Below are 17,406 nucleotides of genomic sequence, written 5' to 3'. Positions count from 1 at the left end.
TTACTTTCACATACATTTTGAAGTAAGTATTCAGATGTTTTGTATTGGACAAGTCCTGTAGTTGAATATTGGAATGCATTTGGAAATACACTTGGAAAGTATTAGCATGTATATTATGTATATTATTTGAAATACGTATTTAAAGTACTTTCAAATAGTAAGCTATTTATAGGAAGTTAATTGGGAATACTTTCAAATACGTCCAATATACAATAAGTAGTTGATTCTGGCCACATCACATGGGCGGGCCCACTGATTGAGCAGCCCTATCTTATGAAAACCCAAATCTCACATTTTAGAAGCTAAAATCACATTTCATCCCATTGCGAATAATTTAATATGCAAACATTTAAATTGAACAACAATTCCATGTGAATCCGATAATTCTGATATGTAGACGTTCCACTGTAGAGTTTACATCATCTTATCATTGATGAGAATGTCTCAGATGACAACCGAACTGACATCATATTCACCGCATATATTCAATTGTTCGGATTACCAGAATATAGTTCATTTCCCCCCACCTATTGATGTTCCCAGAATCTCTATGTTAACCAAGGGGTTTTGCAAATGTAACCTCAGTAGGGTAGAGATAGGAAAAAGGGGGGAAGAGCTATTTATGACTGTCATAAACCTACCCCCCAGGCCAACGTCATGACACTAACGATAAAATACACATGTATTTGAACGCTGTGTGTATCAGTGTGTGTGTGTGTGTGTATCAGCGTACGAAGCGAACATTGTGTGTATCTCCTTGTCCATCAGGGTGCTGCATGGAGGCATATTTGGATTGTTGCCATGGAAACTCTCTCTCTGTCTCTCCCTCTCTGACTCTCTCTCTCTCTCTCTCCCTCTTTCTTCATCCTTGCCCTTGCCTCTGTCTCTGTCATTCTCACTATCTCACTCTTTTCTCCCATACTTTCCTCTCCGACTTCTCTCTCTGGCCATCTTCTCTAACCTTCCTTCTCATTGTGTGCTTCAACCATCCTTCCTTCATCACTCTTTCTTCTTCTCCCTTCATCTTCAGCTCTTCTTTTATCATCCTAATAATTTCTTTCTTTTCATCCCTCCATCTTCTCAGCACCCATCCTCCTCCCCCTCGCTGGATTTCTTCTTGTTGCTGCTGTTCTTCTTCCTCCAACCAGCTCCATCTGTGTTGTGTATACCTCCATTTATTTTCCCTCCCATCTGGTCTCTTCCTCCTCTTCCTCATCTTCCTCCTCTTCCTCCTCCTCTCTCTGTTTTCCCCCCACTCTCTCCCTCCTCTTCCTCCTCCTATCTCTGCTTTCCTCCCACTCTCTTCCTCGTCTTCCTCCTCCTCTCTCTGATTTCCTCCCACTATCTTCCTCCTCTTCCTCCTCCTCTCTCTGCTTTCCTCCCACTCTCTTCCTCCTCTTCCTCCTTCTCTCTCTGCTTTCCTCCCACTCTCTTCCTTGTCTTCCTCCTCCTCTCTCTGATTTCCTCCCACTATATTTCTCCTCTTCCTCCTCCTCTCTCTGCTTTCCTCCCACTCTCTTCCTGCTCTTCCTCCTCCTCACTCTGCTTTCCTCCCACTCTCTTCCTGTTCTTCCTCCTCCTCTCTCTGCTTTCCTCCCAGTCTCTTCCTCCTCCTCTCTCTGCTTTTCTCCCAGTCTCTTCCTCCTCCTCTCTCTGATTTCCTCCCACTCTCTTCCTCGTCTTCCTCCCCCTCTCTCTGATTTCCTCCCACTATCTTCCTCCTCTTCCTCCTCCTCTCTCTTCTTTCGTCCCACTCTCTTCCTCCTCTTCCTCCTCCTCTCTGCTTTCCTCCCACTCTCTTCCTCTTCTTCCTCCTCCTCTCTCTGCTTTCCTCCCACTCTCTTCCTCTTCTTCCTCCTCCTCTCTCTGCTTTCCTCCCACTCTCTTCCTGTTCTTCCTCCTCCTCTCTCTGCTTTCCTCCCAGTCTCTTCCTCCTCCTCTCTCTGATTTCCTCCCACTCTCTTCCTCGTCTTCCTCCTCCTCTCTCTGCTTTCCTCCCACTCTCTTCCTCCTCTTCCTCCTCCTCTCTCTGCTTTCCTCCCACTCTCTTCCTCCTCCTCTCTCTGCTTTACTCCCACTCTCTTCCTCTTCTTCCTCCTCCTCTCTCTGCTTTCCTCCCAGTCTCTTCATCCTCTCCTCAAATCAAATTTATTTGTCACATACACATGGTTAGCAGATGTTAATGCGAATGTAGCGAAATGCTTGTGCTTCTAGTTCCGACAATGCAGTAATAACCAACGAGTAATCTAACCTAACAATTCCAAAACTACTACCTTATACACACAAGTGTAAAGGGATAAAGAATATGTACATAAAGATATATGAATGAGTGATGGTATCGAGTACAGTATATACATATGAGATGAGTAATGTAGGGTATGTAAACAAAGTGGCATAGTTAAAGTGGCTAGTGATACTGTATTACATAAAGATGCAGTAGATGATATAGGGTACAGTATATACGTATACATATGAGATGAGTAATGTTGGGTATGTAAACATTATATTAAGGTAGCATTGTTTAAAGTGGCTAGCGATATATTTGACATCAATTTCCATCAATTCCCATTATTAAAGTGGCTGGAGTTGAGTCAGTGTGTTGGCAGCAGCCACTCAGTGTTAATGGTGGCTGTTTAACAGTCTGATGGCCTTGAGATAGAAGCTGTTTTTCAGTCTTTCGGTTCCTGCTTTGATGCACCTGTACTGACTTCGCCTTCTAGATGATAGCGGGGTGAACAGGCAGTGGCTCGGGTGGTTGTTGTCCTTGATGATCTTTATGGCCTTCCTGTGACATTGGGTGGTGTAGGTGTCCTGGAGGGCAGGTAGTTTGCCCCCGGTGATACGTTGTGCAAACCTCACTACCTCTGGAGAGCCTTACGGTTGTGGGCGGAGCAGTTGCCGTACCAGTTTGTGAGTGCTTTTGGTGACAAGCAGAATTTCTTCAGCCTCCTGAGGTTGAAGAGGCGCTGCTGCGCCTTCTTCACGACGCTGTCTGCGTGGGTGGACCAATTCAGTCTGTCCATGATGTGTACGCCGAGGAACTTAAAACTTACTACCCTCTCCACTACTGTCCCATCGATGTGGATAGGGGGGTGTTCCCTCTGCTGTTTCCTGAAGTCCACAATCATCTCCTTTGTTTTGTTGACGTTGAGTGTGAGGATATTTTCCTGACACCACACTCTGTGGACCCTCATCTCCTCCCTGTAGGCCGTCTCGTCGTTGTTGGTAATCAAGCCTACCACTGTAGTGTCATCCGCAAACTTGATGATTGAGTTGGAGGCGTGCGTGGCCACGTAGTCGTGGGTGAACAGGGAGTACAGGAGAGGGCTCAGAATGCACCCTTGTGGGGCCCCAGTGTTGAGGATCAGTGGGGTGGAGATGTTGTTACCTATCCTCACCAACTGGGGGCGGCCCGTCAGGAAGTCCAGTACCCAGTTGCACAGGGCGGGGTCGAGACCCAGGGTCTCGAGCTTGATGATGAGTTTGGAGGGTACTATGGTGTTGAATGCTGAGCTGTAGTCCATGAACAGCATTCTCACATAGGTATTCCTCTTGTCCAGATGGGTTAGGGCAGTGTGCAGCGTGGTTGAGATTGCATCGTCTGTGGACCTATTTGGGCGGTAAGCAAATTGGAGTTGGTCTAGGGTGTCAGGTAGGGTGGAGGTGATATGGTCCTTGACTAGCACTTCATGATGAGGGAAGTGAGTGCTACGGGGCGGTAGTCGTTTAGCTCAGTTACCTTAGCTTTCTTGGGAACAGGGACAATGGTGGCCCTCTTGAAGCATGTGGGAACAGCAGTCCGTAAACACACCAGCCAGCTGGTCTGCACATGCTCTGAGGACGCGGCTGGGGATGCCGTCTGGGCCTGCAGCCTTGCGAGGGTTAACACGTTTAAATGTTTTCCTCACTTCAGCTGCAGTGAAGGAGAGTCCGCAGGTTTTGGTTGCGGGCCGTGTCAGTGGCACTGTATTGTCCTCAAAGCGGGCAAAAAAGTTATTTAGTCTGCCTGGGACGATGACATCGTGGTCCGTGACAGGGCTGGTTTTCTTTTTGTAATCCGTGATTGACTGTAGACCCTGCCACATACCTCTTGTGTCTGAGCCGTTGAATTGTGACTCTACTTTGTCTCTATACTGACGCTTAGCTTGTTTGATTGCCTTGCGGAGGGAATAGCTACACTGTTTGTATTCGGTCATGTTTCCGGTCATCTTGCCCTGTTTAAAAGCAGTGGTTTGCGCTTTCAGTTTCGCGAGAATGCTGCCATCAATCCACGGTTTCTGGTTTGGGAACGTTTTAATCGTTGCTATGGGAACGACATCATCAATGCACTTTCTAATGAAGTCGCTCACCGAATCAGCGTATTCGTCGTTGTTGTTGGACGCAATGCGGAACATATCCCAATCCACGTGATCGAAGCAGTCTTGAAGCGTGGAATCAGATTGGTCGGACCAGCGTTGAACAGACCTGAGCGCGGGAGCTTCTTGTTTTAGTTTCTGTCTGTAGGCAGGAAGCAACAAAATGGAGACGTGGTCAGCTTTTCCGAAAGGAGGGCGGGGGAAGGCCTTATATGCGTTGCGAAAGTTGGAATAGCAATGATCCAAGGTTTTACCAGCCCTGGTTGCGCAATCGATATGCTGATACAATTTAGGGAGTCTTGTTTTCAGATTAGCCTTGTTAAAATCCCCAGCTACAATGAATGCAGCCTCAGGATATGTGGTTTCCAGTTTGCAAAGAGTCAAGTAAAGTTTGTTCAGGGCCATCGATGTGTTTGCTTGGGGGGGAATATATATGGCTGTGATTATAATCGAAGAGAATTCCATTGATAGATAATGCGGACGACATTTGATTGTGAGGAATTCTAAGTCAGTTGAACAGAAGGACTTGAGTTCCTGTATGTTGTTGTGGTCACACCACGTCTCTCTCTGCTTTCCTCCCACTCTCTTCCTCCTCCTCCTCTCCTCTCTCTGCTTTCCTCCCACTCTCTTCCTCCTCCTCCTCTCCTCTCTCTGCTTTCCTCCCACTCTCTTCCTCCTCCTCCTCTCCTCTCTCTGCTTTCATCCCACTCTCCTCCTCCTCCTCTTCCTCCTCCCCTCTCCTCTCTCTGCTTTCCTCCCACTCTCTTCCTCCTCCTTCCCCTCTCCTCTCCTCTCAGCTTTGTCCAACCTCACTGAGGATTGAGCCCGTTTACAATTAGCATGTGTACCTGCAATTCGGCCTGACAAACCTCCACTAATTATGCTTTTAGATGGGACATTTGTAGTAACAGACTACATTAGCTACCCCCTTTTCCTCTGCTACTTCTCCCCCCACCCCTCTGCTTTGCTCTCCCTCTGGCCCCTTTGATATCTCTTTGCCTATTTCTCTCCCCATTTCTCTGTTTTCTCTCTCCTCCCTTTCTCCCCTGTTTTTCTCCTCTCTCTCGCTCTCTCTCTCTCCATGTTCATTCATCCTTTCTCTGCTTTCTACTCCCTTACTTCTCCCTAGTTGTTTTCTCCCTGTTTTTGCTCTCATCTCCCTCTTCCGTGCTCCCCTTTGCATGTCCCTCTCTCTGTCTCTCTTTCTCTTTGTCTCCCAGTCCGTGTCTCTCTCTATCTCTTTGTCTCCCAGTCCCTATCTCTCTCTGTCTCTCTATCTCTTTGTCTCCCAGTCCCTATCCCTCTCTGTCTCTCTATCTCTGTCTCCCAGTCCCTATCTCTCTCTGTCTCTCTATCTCTTTGTCTCCCAGTCCCTATCTCTCTTTCTCTCTCTTTGTAGTTCTCTCGTCCTCTCTCGCCCTCTGCCTCTTAAAAAGCATTAAAGTGTTGCTACATTAAGGATTCCCATTTCTATCTCAATATAAACGACAATGCGCTGTCGTTGTCATTTAACTTCTTCCCATACGCACGCACACGCACACACACACACACACACACACACACACACACACACACACACACACACACACACACACACACACACACACACACACACACACACACACACACACACACACACACACACACACACACACACACACACACACACACAGAGTCAGAAACCAAATGTTTCACATCAAGTTATGACTAATTGTGTTTCTCCCTGACTGTCCCCTCCCTCTCTTTCTATTCTCTCTCTCCCTATTTCTCTGTGCATTGATGATAATAAAAGGAGCAGGAAATAATAGGTCTGCAATTGACTTCAAAGAGGCTAAAGGGGATGGATGGATGGATGGATGGAAGGGAGGGAGGGAGGGAGGGAGGGAGGGAGGGAGGGAGGGAGGGAGGGAGGGAGGGAGGGAGGGAGGGAGGGAGGGAGGGAGGGAGGGAGGGAGGGAGGGAGGGAGGGGGAGGGAATAAGATTGGTGGGAAGAGAGGTTAATGGCAATGAGAGGCAGTTACTGCTCAAAGGAAAATAGAAAAAAAGAAAGATATAGAGATAAACAGATAGAAAGAGGGAGAGAGCGGGAGAGAAAGAGAGCAGGACAGAAAGAAAGAGAGAGTTATAGACTGAGAGAGACAGAAGCAGAGATGGAGAGAGCTCGAGAGCACAGGAGAGAGAATAAGCATCATTCTCAGTCTGTGAGTGTCTGATGGTCACTTAACCTGGCAGCCAGTCCATGAAGCTCAGAACCCGTCAATCTGTCAAAACACACCCGGCGCTGTCGGTCTCCTCACCACACACACACACACACACACACACACACACACACACGCGCGCACACGCACATACTCCAAACTGTCTTTGATGTCTGCCACAAGGTCCCTCTAAGGAAAGCACTAGAATAGAGTGGTGGATTAAGCATTGTTGAGCGTCACTAGACATTTTATCTCAAGTTATACCATTTCACCATGTGAACAATACTCTGTGCGTCATTTGATCCTGTTTTCTTTGTGTGCGGTTGTAGCAGTCATGGTGTTATTATGATACAGTACCTCTTTTCAGTCCCATCTCCTGCTGGTATTATCATATTTACTGTACATGATATTAATCCTCTCCCTACCTCCCTCCCTCCAGGTACTGCATTTACACTCCTCCACGATGCTTGTCAGCCTCCTCTCCCCCTCCCCACTCCAGGACAGGCGCGTCACTTCCTCCTTCCCCCCTCCTCCTCCCGAACACACCTCTTCCCCTCATCCACACCCTCGGCTGGCCCTTCCCTCCCTCTCCCTCCCTCTCTCCCTCTCTCTCCTCCTCCTCTCCCTATTCCTTCTGCCCATCTGCGAGTCGGCGCGGTCGCCTGGGAGGGGCGGAGCTGGCCAGGGGGGAGGAGCACCAGGAGGTGCACCCGGGACGGGAGGAGCAGGAGGCGAGAAAGGAGGCCAGAGGGGCACAAACCTTATCCCCCCTTTCTACCCCCCTTACTACCCCCCAGTATCCCCCGCCCGGCCCCCTGCGCCCCCCTTACCTCCCAAAGTGGCCTCCTCTCTTAGCATCGCCGTCATCCTGGTGGGCAACTCTAGCGAGGTGTCGTCCACCTACGTGGAGAAAGAGGAGTTCCTCCATGTTCCCCACCCTACCAAAGTCCAACTGGAGACCATGAACGACACGGACCCCAAGAGTATCATCAACCGCATCTGCACTCTGATGACCAACACCTGGCTGCAGGGGGTGGTGTTCGGTGACGACACGGACCAGGAGGCCATCGCCCAGATCCTGGACTTCATCTCTGCCCAGACACACATCCCCATCCTGGGCATCCGAGGAGGCTCCTCCATGGTCATGGCTGCCAAGGTATGGAACACCACCTTTAATGCACATCTATTTCCACTACTTTCCACTTTCCTATCTATTGAATAGTGTGATGCCGTTCATATAATAGTTACAGCTGGTTGGATACACATGTATACAGTGTAATGACAAAATGCACTGTTGGTTAAGGACTTGGAAGTAAGCATTTCACTTTAAGGTCTTGTATTTGGAGCACATGACAAATCAACTTTGATTTGATATGATGACACCACCACTAGTACAATGCAGGACAGTAGGTAGTAAGCTCACTAAATGCTCAGGGTCCTGACACTAGTTGTTATGGCTCTCTATACATTGGGTACATTGGGTTTTTAGTCACACCAACTACTCGACTGAAAGCTCCTGGTCCAGGGGCGATAGCTGACTATTGTATATCTAAACAAGGCTACTCATCACCTTGTTGACTATTGTATATCTAAACAAGGCTACTCATCACCTTGTTGACTATTGTATATCTAAACAAGGTTACTCATCACCTTGTTGACTATTGTATATCTAAACAAGGTTACTCCTCACCTTGTTGACTATTGTATATCTAAACAAGGCTACTCATCACCTTGTTGACTATTGTATATCTAAACAAGGTTACTCCTCACCTTGTCGACTATTGTATATCTAAACAAGGCTACTCATCACCTTGTTGACTATTGTATATCTAAACAAGGCTACTCATCACCTTGTTGACTATTGTATATCTAAACAAGGCTACTCATCACCTTGTTGACTATTGTATATCTAAACAAGGTTACTCATCACCTTGTTGACTATTGTATATCTTAACAAGGTTACTCATCACCTTGTTGACTATTGTATATCTAAACAAGGTTACTCATCACCTTGTTGACTATTGTATATCTAAACAAGGTTACTCATCACCTTGTTGACTATTGTATATCTAAACAAGGTTACTCATCACCTTGTTGACTATTGTATATCTAAACAAGGTTACTCATCACTTTGTTGACTATTGTATATCTAAGCAAGGTTACTCATCACCTTGTTGACTATTGTATATCTAAACAAGGTTACTCATCACCTTGTTGACTATTGTATATCTAAACAAGGTTACTCATCACCTTGTTGACTATTGTATATCTAAACAAGGTTACTCATCACCTTGTTGACTATTGTATATCTAAACAAGGTTACTCATCACCTAGCAACAGGCATACTGTACTATATCAATGCATGTTCCTGTATGAGGGGCGACCAACCTCCTGAAGCTCATTAAGGCACAGCAGGCGACCAAATAGGCGACCAACACGTTGCAAAAACGTCAGAGAGACGATTTTACAAGTGATAAACACATGTAAGTAGGAGCACATCAGTCTACACATTACAGTACATCAGGGCGCATAACTGCAACTTGTTTCAACTCAATAAGTCTTCCTCAAGCTGCGTTGTTCAGCTACACAGCCGATCAAGGCAGTGTTACTTTCAATATTCAATTGACAAGAGGTACAGTGGATCCATTAAAATCACGCAGAGCAGGGAAACATGACCGTTTTAGCCACTCTATTCTGAGCGGCACTGGGTCTGACTGTGAACGCTACAGCATCTTATTCCGGCCCGTCTCTCAATGATTGATTCAGCTGTTAATTGGCTTCCTACAGCATGTGAATCTGACGTCACGTCCATGGCTGCTTCTCAAATGGAACCATTCCCTAGATAGTGGCCTCTGGGCCCTGGTCAGAGGTAGTGGACGACATAGGGAATAGAGTGACAGCGAGGCTACTTAACCTTGAAAAGATTCGCTGTTTGAGACAATGAGACGTTTGGCAAGTCAAATAAGAGCTTTGTCAGATGTGACTTAAAGGAAAACTCCACCTAAAACTATATTTTGGTATTTGTTTTATTAGTCCATTGTTGATTTAGTCCCAAAATGTTTTGCATGTCAGCTGTCAAGTTTTCAAGATAAATAACTTTAAAAATAGATAAATACAGCTGGTAGGATGCATTTCTGTCACGTGTGCTCCCTCTCCGGCCTCTAAGTCACCAGGCTGCTCGTTATGGCGCACACCTGTCACCATCGTTACACGCACCTGCGCGTCTGTCACGTTCTGACCTTAGTTCCTTTTGTTATGTCTCTATTTTTGGTTTGGTCAGGGCGTGAGTTGGGGTGGGCATTCTATGTTTTTGTTCTATGTTTTGTATTTCTGTGTTTGGCCTGGTAGGGTTCCCAATCAGAGGCAGCTGTCTATCTTTGTCTCTGATTGAGAACCATACTTAGGTAGCCTGTTCCCACCTGTGTTTGTGGGTAGTTGTTTCCTGTTTTGTGTTTTGTCACCTGATAGGACTGTTTCGTTTTTTCGTTGTTTCACCTTTGTTATTTTGTGTTCAGATTAATAAAGTTAACATGGACACGTACCACGCTGCATTTTGGTCCGATCCTTCATATTCCTCATCAGACGAGGACGAGAATCGTTACAGCGTCATTAGACTCACCTGGACTCCATCACCTCCTTGATTACCTGCGCTATATATGTCACTCCCTTTGGTTCTTTCCATATATATGTCACTCCCTTTGGTTCCTTCCTTATATATGTAAATCCCTTTGGTTCCTTCCCTATATATGTCACTCCCTTTGGTTCCTTCCCCAGGCGTCATTATTTCTGTTCCTGTGCAACATCTGTGTGTTTTTTGTGTTTCTTGTTTTGTATAATGCTTCCAAAATCTCAGCACACATCGTTACAGAATGACTGCCTCAACTGGCTCAACGGGTTTCCATCCCTCAGCGGGATAGATAGGCTCCCATGCCTCAGCTGGCTCGATAGGCTCTCATGCCTCAGCTGGCTCGATAGGCTCTCATGCCTCAGCTGGCTCGATAGGCTCTCATGCCTCAGCTGGCTCTATAGGCTCCCATGCCTCAGCTGGCTCGATAGGCTCCCATGCCTCAGCTGGCTCGATAGGCTCTCATGCCTCAGCTGGCTCTATAGGCTCCCATGCCTCAGCTGGCTCGATAGGCTCTCATGCCTCAGCTGGCTCTATAGGCTCCCATGCCTCAGCTGGCTCGATAGGCTCTCATGCCTCAGCTGGCTCGACAGGCTCCCATGCCTCAGCTGGCTCTATAGGCTCCCATGCCTCAGCTGGCTCTATAGGCTCCCATGCCTCAGCTGGCTCTATAGGCTCTCATGCCTCAGCTGGCTCTATAGGCTCCCATGCCTCAGCTGGCTCGATAGGCTCTCATGCCTCAGCTGGCTCTATAGGCTCCCATGCCTCAGCTGGCTCGATAGGCTCTCATGCCTCAGCTGGCTCGACAGGCTCCCATGCCTCAGCTGGCTCTATAGGCTCCCATGCCTCAGCTGGCTCTATAGGCTCCCATGCCTCAGCTGGCTCGATAGGCTCTCATGCCTCAGCGGGTGAACAGGTTCCTGTTCCTCGACCGAGGCAACCAGGGAGGTCTCAGCTGGCTCATCTGGCCCCTACGCCTCAGCCGGTTCGTCAGGTTCCTGGTCCGCCTCCCGGTCCGCTCCGGTCCGCTCCGGATCCCCGGGATCGTCCCTTTGGTTGGTGTCCTGCAGCTGGAGCCGAACGCGCCGGGGAGGGGGTACCGTCACGTATGCTCACTCTCTGGCGCTCTAGGTCGCCATGCTGAGACTGACAGGTTTTCCGCACCTCAGCAGAGTTGACCGGTCTGCTCCTGATCCCCGGGATCGTCAATTTGGTCAGTGTCCTGCGGCAGGAGCCGCAAGTCGGGGAGGTGGTACTGTCACGTGTGCTCCCTCTCTGGCCTCTAGGTCACCAGCCTGCTCGTTATGGTGCACACCTGTCACCATCGTTACACTCACCTGCGCGTCATCAGACTCACCTGGACTCCATCACCTCCTTGATTACCCGTCCTATATATGTCACTCCCTTTGGTTCCTTCCCTATTGTTTCTCTTTCTGTTTCATGTCTGTGCGTTGTTTGGGTTTCTTGTTTTGTATAATGTTCCGTTTATATATTAAAACACTCACTCCCTGAACTTGCTTCGCGAATCTCAGCACACATTGTTACAATTTTGAATCATATGATACTGTGTTTTGCGTCATATGAAGCTAAATGCATCATACCAGTATTTTGATGATGTGATGAAACCTACTTTTGAATTGTAACGTACCCAGTAGTAACAGACCAATGAAACATATAAACACTTTAGTGAATGTGATTTATCTATCCAGGCTGAGAAATTATTGATGAGATTAGGCCACTGAACATAATGGAAAGTCTTGTAGAAGTCTCTGAGTTTTAGGGGGTGATTTGTCTTTCTTTGAGGATATTTTGACTTGCTTTTGGAGATTCTGCATCAGTTCTCATCAACTTTGTTTACTTCAGCATCAAAATGGAGGCACCGAGGCAGTGGCTTTTCTGTCTGGGTTGTGTAAGTTAGTTGGACAGTGTCATGACCGTCCACGAAAATCCAAATAGGTCAGAACAGGTTTGCAATGAATAACTTCAATCAGACCCCATCTCACCCTGGTCTGCGCTCTCAAGATTCACCAAATGAATGTTCTGTTTCAACAGACTTTTTCCCGCTGAAACTCTAACACGTTCCCAAACAAACACTGGAACAATATATCTAACATACAGCCAGCCTGCCGGAACTGCCCATTTTGAGCAAGCTGTATAAATGATGGGTTAAGAATGAAACAGGAGACAAAGGGCTATGAGACAGAAGTTTCATCTGAGACACAAGAAAAGTGGGATGTATACGGAGGGTGCGGGGCAACAAAAGACGAACAGCAGAGGGGCTAAGGAGCAGGTCCCGAGTGGAAAACCATACCCTCTGACCAAGCCGACAGCGGGGATCAGGGGTCCGGTGGCGATCCGCCTGTTGCCGATACTTGGATGTGGTCTTCAGAAGAGAGGCTGAGGTATGGCGACAGAGGCCAATGAACGTCTGGGCAGAGGGTATGCTGACTTCTTCCTCTTGCTTAGTGAAGAGCGGGGACTGATATCCCAGTGGCAGAGCAGGGAAGGGTGTTACAGGTGTATTCCACCCACACGAGTTGCTGGCTCCAGGTGGTGGGATTGGCAGGGATGAGGCAACAAAGAGCCGTCTCAAGGTCCTGATTGGCTCGCTCCGACTGTCCATTAGATTTGGGGTGAAGACCAGAGGACAGGCTGGCCGACGACCCAATGAGGGTGCAGAACGCATTCCAGAACCGGGACGAGAACTGAGGGCCACGATTGGAGACCATGTCGACAGAAAGTCCATGGATCCAGAAGATGTGCTGTACCATGAGCTGACCCATCTCCTTGGCTGAGGGCGACTTGGGAAGGGGAATAAAATGGGAAGCTTTAGAAAACCTATCCACCCTTGCCATCTGACGGAGGAAGACCACTAACAAAGTCCAGGGATATATGGGAGCAGGGGCAGTGAGGAACAGGGAGTGGTTGAAGAAGGCCAGTGGAGTCTGATTTTGGTGGCAACAAATGGCAACAAATGCGGAGACATCAGGAACCATGGAAGGCCACTTAAAGCGTAGTCGGATGAAAGCCAGGGTCCGACGGGAGCCTGGATGACAGGTCAGTCTCGAGGAATGTGCCCACACCGGGACTGGGGAACAGCAGAGTCCGGGACAAACATCCAGTTAGCCGGACCCCCCTGGGAATGCTGTGCCTTACGGACAAGGCTCTCTATACGTCAGATGACTGCCTGCGTTAGACAGGAGGTACGGAGTATGGACTCGGGGTCAGACGGAGCTGCAACGGAGCTATACAAATGTGAGAGTTGGTCTGTCCGAATGGCATAACCGAGTATTGAGTCTTCCACTCATTTCCTTCCTGTATACAAACCATATAGTAGGCATTCTGAAGGTCCAACTTAGAGAAGATGGTCGCTCCCTGAAGAGGTTCGAAAGCAGAGGAGATGAGTGATAGAGGGTAACAGTTTTTAACCGCAATGTAATTTATGCCCCGGTCGTCAATACATGGGCGGCGGATGAGGCAGATGGACAAATACCCCCTTGCAGTGAGAGTGTCCTCAATGTACTCCTCCATAGCCTTGGTCTCCGGACTCGACAGGGAGTAAAGCCATCCCCGAGGTGGTGTAGTGCTTGGGAGAAGGTCAATGGCACGGTCATAGGTAGATGTGGGGTGAGAGACGTAGCACGGTCCTTGTTGAAGACCTCTTAGACCAGGTACTCCAGGTACTCTGCAGGAATGGCTGAGAGATCCAAGGCTTCTCCCAAGCCTGCAGGAAGACGTCTCGGGGAGACTTTGCCAACTTAAGACACTGTGCATGGCAGAACCGGCTCCAGCCCACGATAGACCCAGTGGCACAGTCGATCAGGGGATTGTGCTTCTGTAGCCACGAATACCCCAAAACCACATCGATAGATTCTATGAGCAGGAACTGCATACATTTCCTGATACTCGTAGGTTGATAAGAACCGTATTGCGAGTGACTCTGCCAATAGAGCGCCCATCCAGCGCTCTGAATCCATGGGAATTGAGATGAGTTGATTGGAGATTCCCAGCTCTGACACCAAGGGAGTGTCGATGAAGCTCCCGTCGGCCACAATATCAATGACCACCTGGAGAGATTTAGCCTGGTCACCCCACAAAAGGGTGGTATGGAGATGGGTACAAGTAATGGGAGATTGGAAATCCCTGTATGGCTCACCAGAGAACTCGTACTTACTGATGAGCCAGGTCTTTTTAATGGACAGGTGGAAATATTGTGTCCTGTAGTCTCGCAATACATACAGTTCCTGGTGCTCAACCTGCATAAACTTTCATCTGGAGACAATCTAGCCTTTCCCGGTAGCTTGGGCTCTGGTCAAGGCGATGAGGGAGTCTAGGTCCATGGGCAGCTCCCGGTCTGCAAGCTTGTCATTAATCACAGATAATCCGCGAAGGAACGCGTCGAGCAGGTCTTCCGGGTCGAGGCACTCTCAGCCGCCACCTTGTGAAAATCCACTGCGTAGTCTGCCACACTACGGGAGTCTTGCCGTAGTTGGAGCAGCTTACGAGCAGCCTCTCTCCCGGACATTGGAGAATTGAACAATTCACCTACCTCCACCACAAACTCCTCCAGACTGAGGCAAATTGTGGACTGTTACTCCCACACCGCCTTACCCGGACATCAGCGTTATCAAATATCCTATCTTTGAGAGGTCCAAGGGGAATGAAGAAGGCTGCGGGTTGAAGATGAGGGAGCACTGGGAGAAAAACGCACGGCAGGTTCCAGAATCTCCAGCGTAACGCCTCTGGAGGAGGTAAGTGAGGTTCTCAGGACACCGGGGTAGGCTGAGAAGAAATGCCACTGGTGGCGGGGTTGCTGAGAGTCTGGGAAATTAATGTAGTGACTTGCTGCCTAGTTGGGAATCCGCAGTGCTCCAGCAATGTATCGAACACATCGTCATGGCGTTCTTCCAGGATATGGCGTCCCTCCATAAGGCATTGCAACTCCCCATGTCTTCCAATGGTGGCTCCTTGGAAGTAGACAGCCTTGCGGAGCTGGTCCGAGCCTGCTGGGTGAGTCATGGCCAGTTCGTACTATCACGGCTATCAAGACCCAGATGTTCGTACTATCAAGACCCAGATGCAGACACAGGAGGCGGATAGTACGAGTCTCAGAGTTTATTTTAGTACATGTGGCAGGCAAATCGGAAGTCAAGGCAGGCAAAGAGTCGGAATCCAAATTAGAAACAGGCAGGTACAGGACGGCGGGCAGGATAAGGGTCAAGATAGGCAGAAAAGTCAGAACTGAGAAGACTAGGAAAAACAAAACTAGAGCACAGGAAACACAGGAACACACTGGTAGGACTTGGCGGGACAAGACAAACTGGCAACAGACAAACAGAAAATGCAGGAATAAATACACAGGGGATAATGGGGGAGAAATAGGAGACACCTGGTGGGGGGTGGAGACAAGCACAAAGACACGTGAAACAGATCAGAATGTGACACCGTCCCTCTCTCTTTCCCTCTCCATCTCTTCTTTAACAAGCATCAATGTTGTTGACATTCCGCTAGGGATCTGTTTTCAGCGTATTACGTCTCCAGTCAATAACCGGTGCAAAGCGTGTATGTTTATTCCGGTTTTTAGCTAGTAAATAAATAATTTAAACAATGTATGTGTCTTTGCAGATGCAAGAAGGTTACGACTGTTCAGAATGTTGATATGATACAAGGTTCTGATTAATAAGTTGACTGTTTATAGATGTGATAGGTAAAGACCTTTCAGAGTTGAATTCAGGAGATGGTAACTCTTTAAAGAACTGCTCTCGTGGTGCCCCAGACCCTAATGAGTTGGAAAAGAGATATTATCTCAATGAGAAAAAACCTGTATAAATAAAGGTACAATAAACATTTTTTTTTAAATGAGTTAATTGTTACATGATGAATTTAGTCAGGTAACAATTAAAAATACACTGCTAAAAAAAATAAAGGGAACACTAAAATAACACATCCTAGATCTGAATGAATGAAATATTCTTATTAAATACTTTTTCTTTACATAGTTGAATGTGCTGACAACAAAATCACACAAAAAGGATCAATGGAAATCAAATTTATCAACCCATGGAGGTCTGGATTTGGAGTCACACTCAAAATTAAAGTGGAAAACCACACTACAGGCTGATCCAACTTTGATGTAATGTCCTTAAAACAAGTCAAAATGAGGCTCAGTAGTGTGTGTGGCCTCCACGTGCCTGTATGACCTCCCTACAACTCCTAGGCATGCTCCTGATGAGGTGGCGGATGGTCTCCTGAGGGATCTCCCAGACCTGGACTAAAGCATCCGCCAACTCCTGGACAGTCTGTGGTGCATGGAGCGAGACATGATGTCCCAGATGTGCTCAATTGGATTCAGGTCTGGGGAACGGGCGGGCCAGTCCATAACATCAATGCCTTCCTCTTGCAGGAACTGCTGACACACTCCAGCCACATGAGGTCTAGCATTGTCTTGCATTAGGAGGAACCCAGGGTCAACCGCACCAGCATATGGTCTCACAAGGGGTCTGAGGATCTCATCTCATCACCTAATGGCAGTCAGGCTACCTCTGACGAGCACATGGAGGGCTGTGCGGCCCCCCAAAGAATTGCCACCCCACACCATGACTGACCCACCGCCAAACGGGTCATGCTGGAGGATGTTGCAGGCAGCAGAACGTTCTCCACGGCGTCTCCAGACTGTCACGTCTGTCATATGTGCTCAGTGTGAACCTGCTTTCATCTCTGAAGAGCACAGGGCGCCAGTGGCAAATTTGCCAATCTTGGTGTTCTCTGGCAAATGCCAAACGTCCTGCGAGGTGTTGGGCTGTAAGCACAACCCCCACCTGTGGACGTCGGGCCCTCATACGACCCTCATGGAGTCTGTTTCTGACCATTCGAGCAGACACATGCACATTTGTGGCCTGCTGGAGGTCATTTTGCAGGGCTCTGGCAGTGCTCTTCCTGCTCCTCCTTGCACAAAGGTGGAGGTAGCGGTCCTGCTGTTGGGTTGTTGCCCTCCTACGGCCTCCTCCACGTCTCCTGATGTACTGGCCTGTCTCCTGGTACCGCCTCCATGCTCTGAACACTACGCTGACAGACACAGCAAACCTTCTTGCCACAGCTCGCATTGATGTACCATCCTGGATGAGCTGCACTACCTGAGCCACTTGTGTGGGTTGTAGATTCTGTCTCGTGCTACCACAAGATTGAAAGCACCGCCAGCATTCAAAAGTGACCAAAACATCAGCCAGG

General features: G+C 48.2%; 1 protein-coding gene across 1 annotated transcript in view; it reads left to right on the top strand.

The window, feature by feature from the left end:
* Positions 1 to 17,406, top strand: part of LOC135524708 (glutamate receptor ionotropic, NMDA 2B-like) — a 148,797-nt gene that overhangs the window by 27,567 nt on the left and 103,824 nt on the right. Inside the window, 1 exon segment of the mRNA XM_064952480.1 lies at positions 6,994 to 7,710. Coding sequence (XP_064808552.1) covers positions 6,994 to 7,710 — 717 coding nt within the window.

This window comes from Oncorhynchus masou, chromosome 4 (genome assembly GCF_036934945.1).
Source record: "Oncorhynchus masou masou isolate Uvic2021 chromosome 4, UVic_Omas_1.1, whole genome shotgun sequence".
Classification (NCBI taxonomy): domain Eukaryota; kingdom Metazoa; phylum Chordata; class Actinopteri; order Salmoniformes; family Salmonidae; genus Oncorhynchus; species Oncorhynchus masou.
Note: the sequence above shows the minus strand (reverse complement) of the source record. Positions and strands in the feature narration are given on the sequence as shown.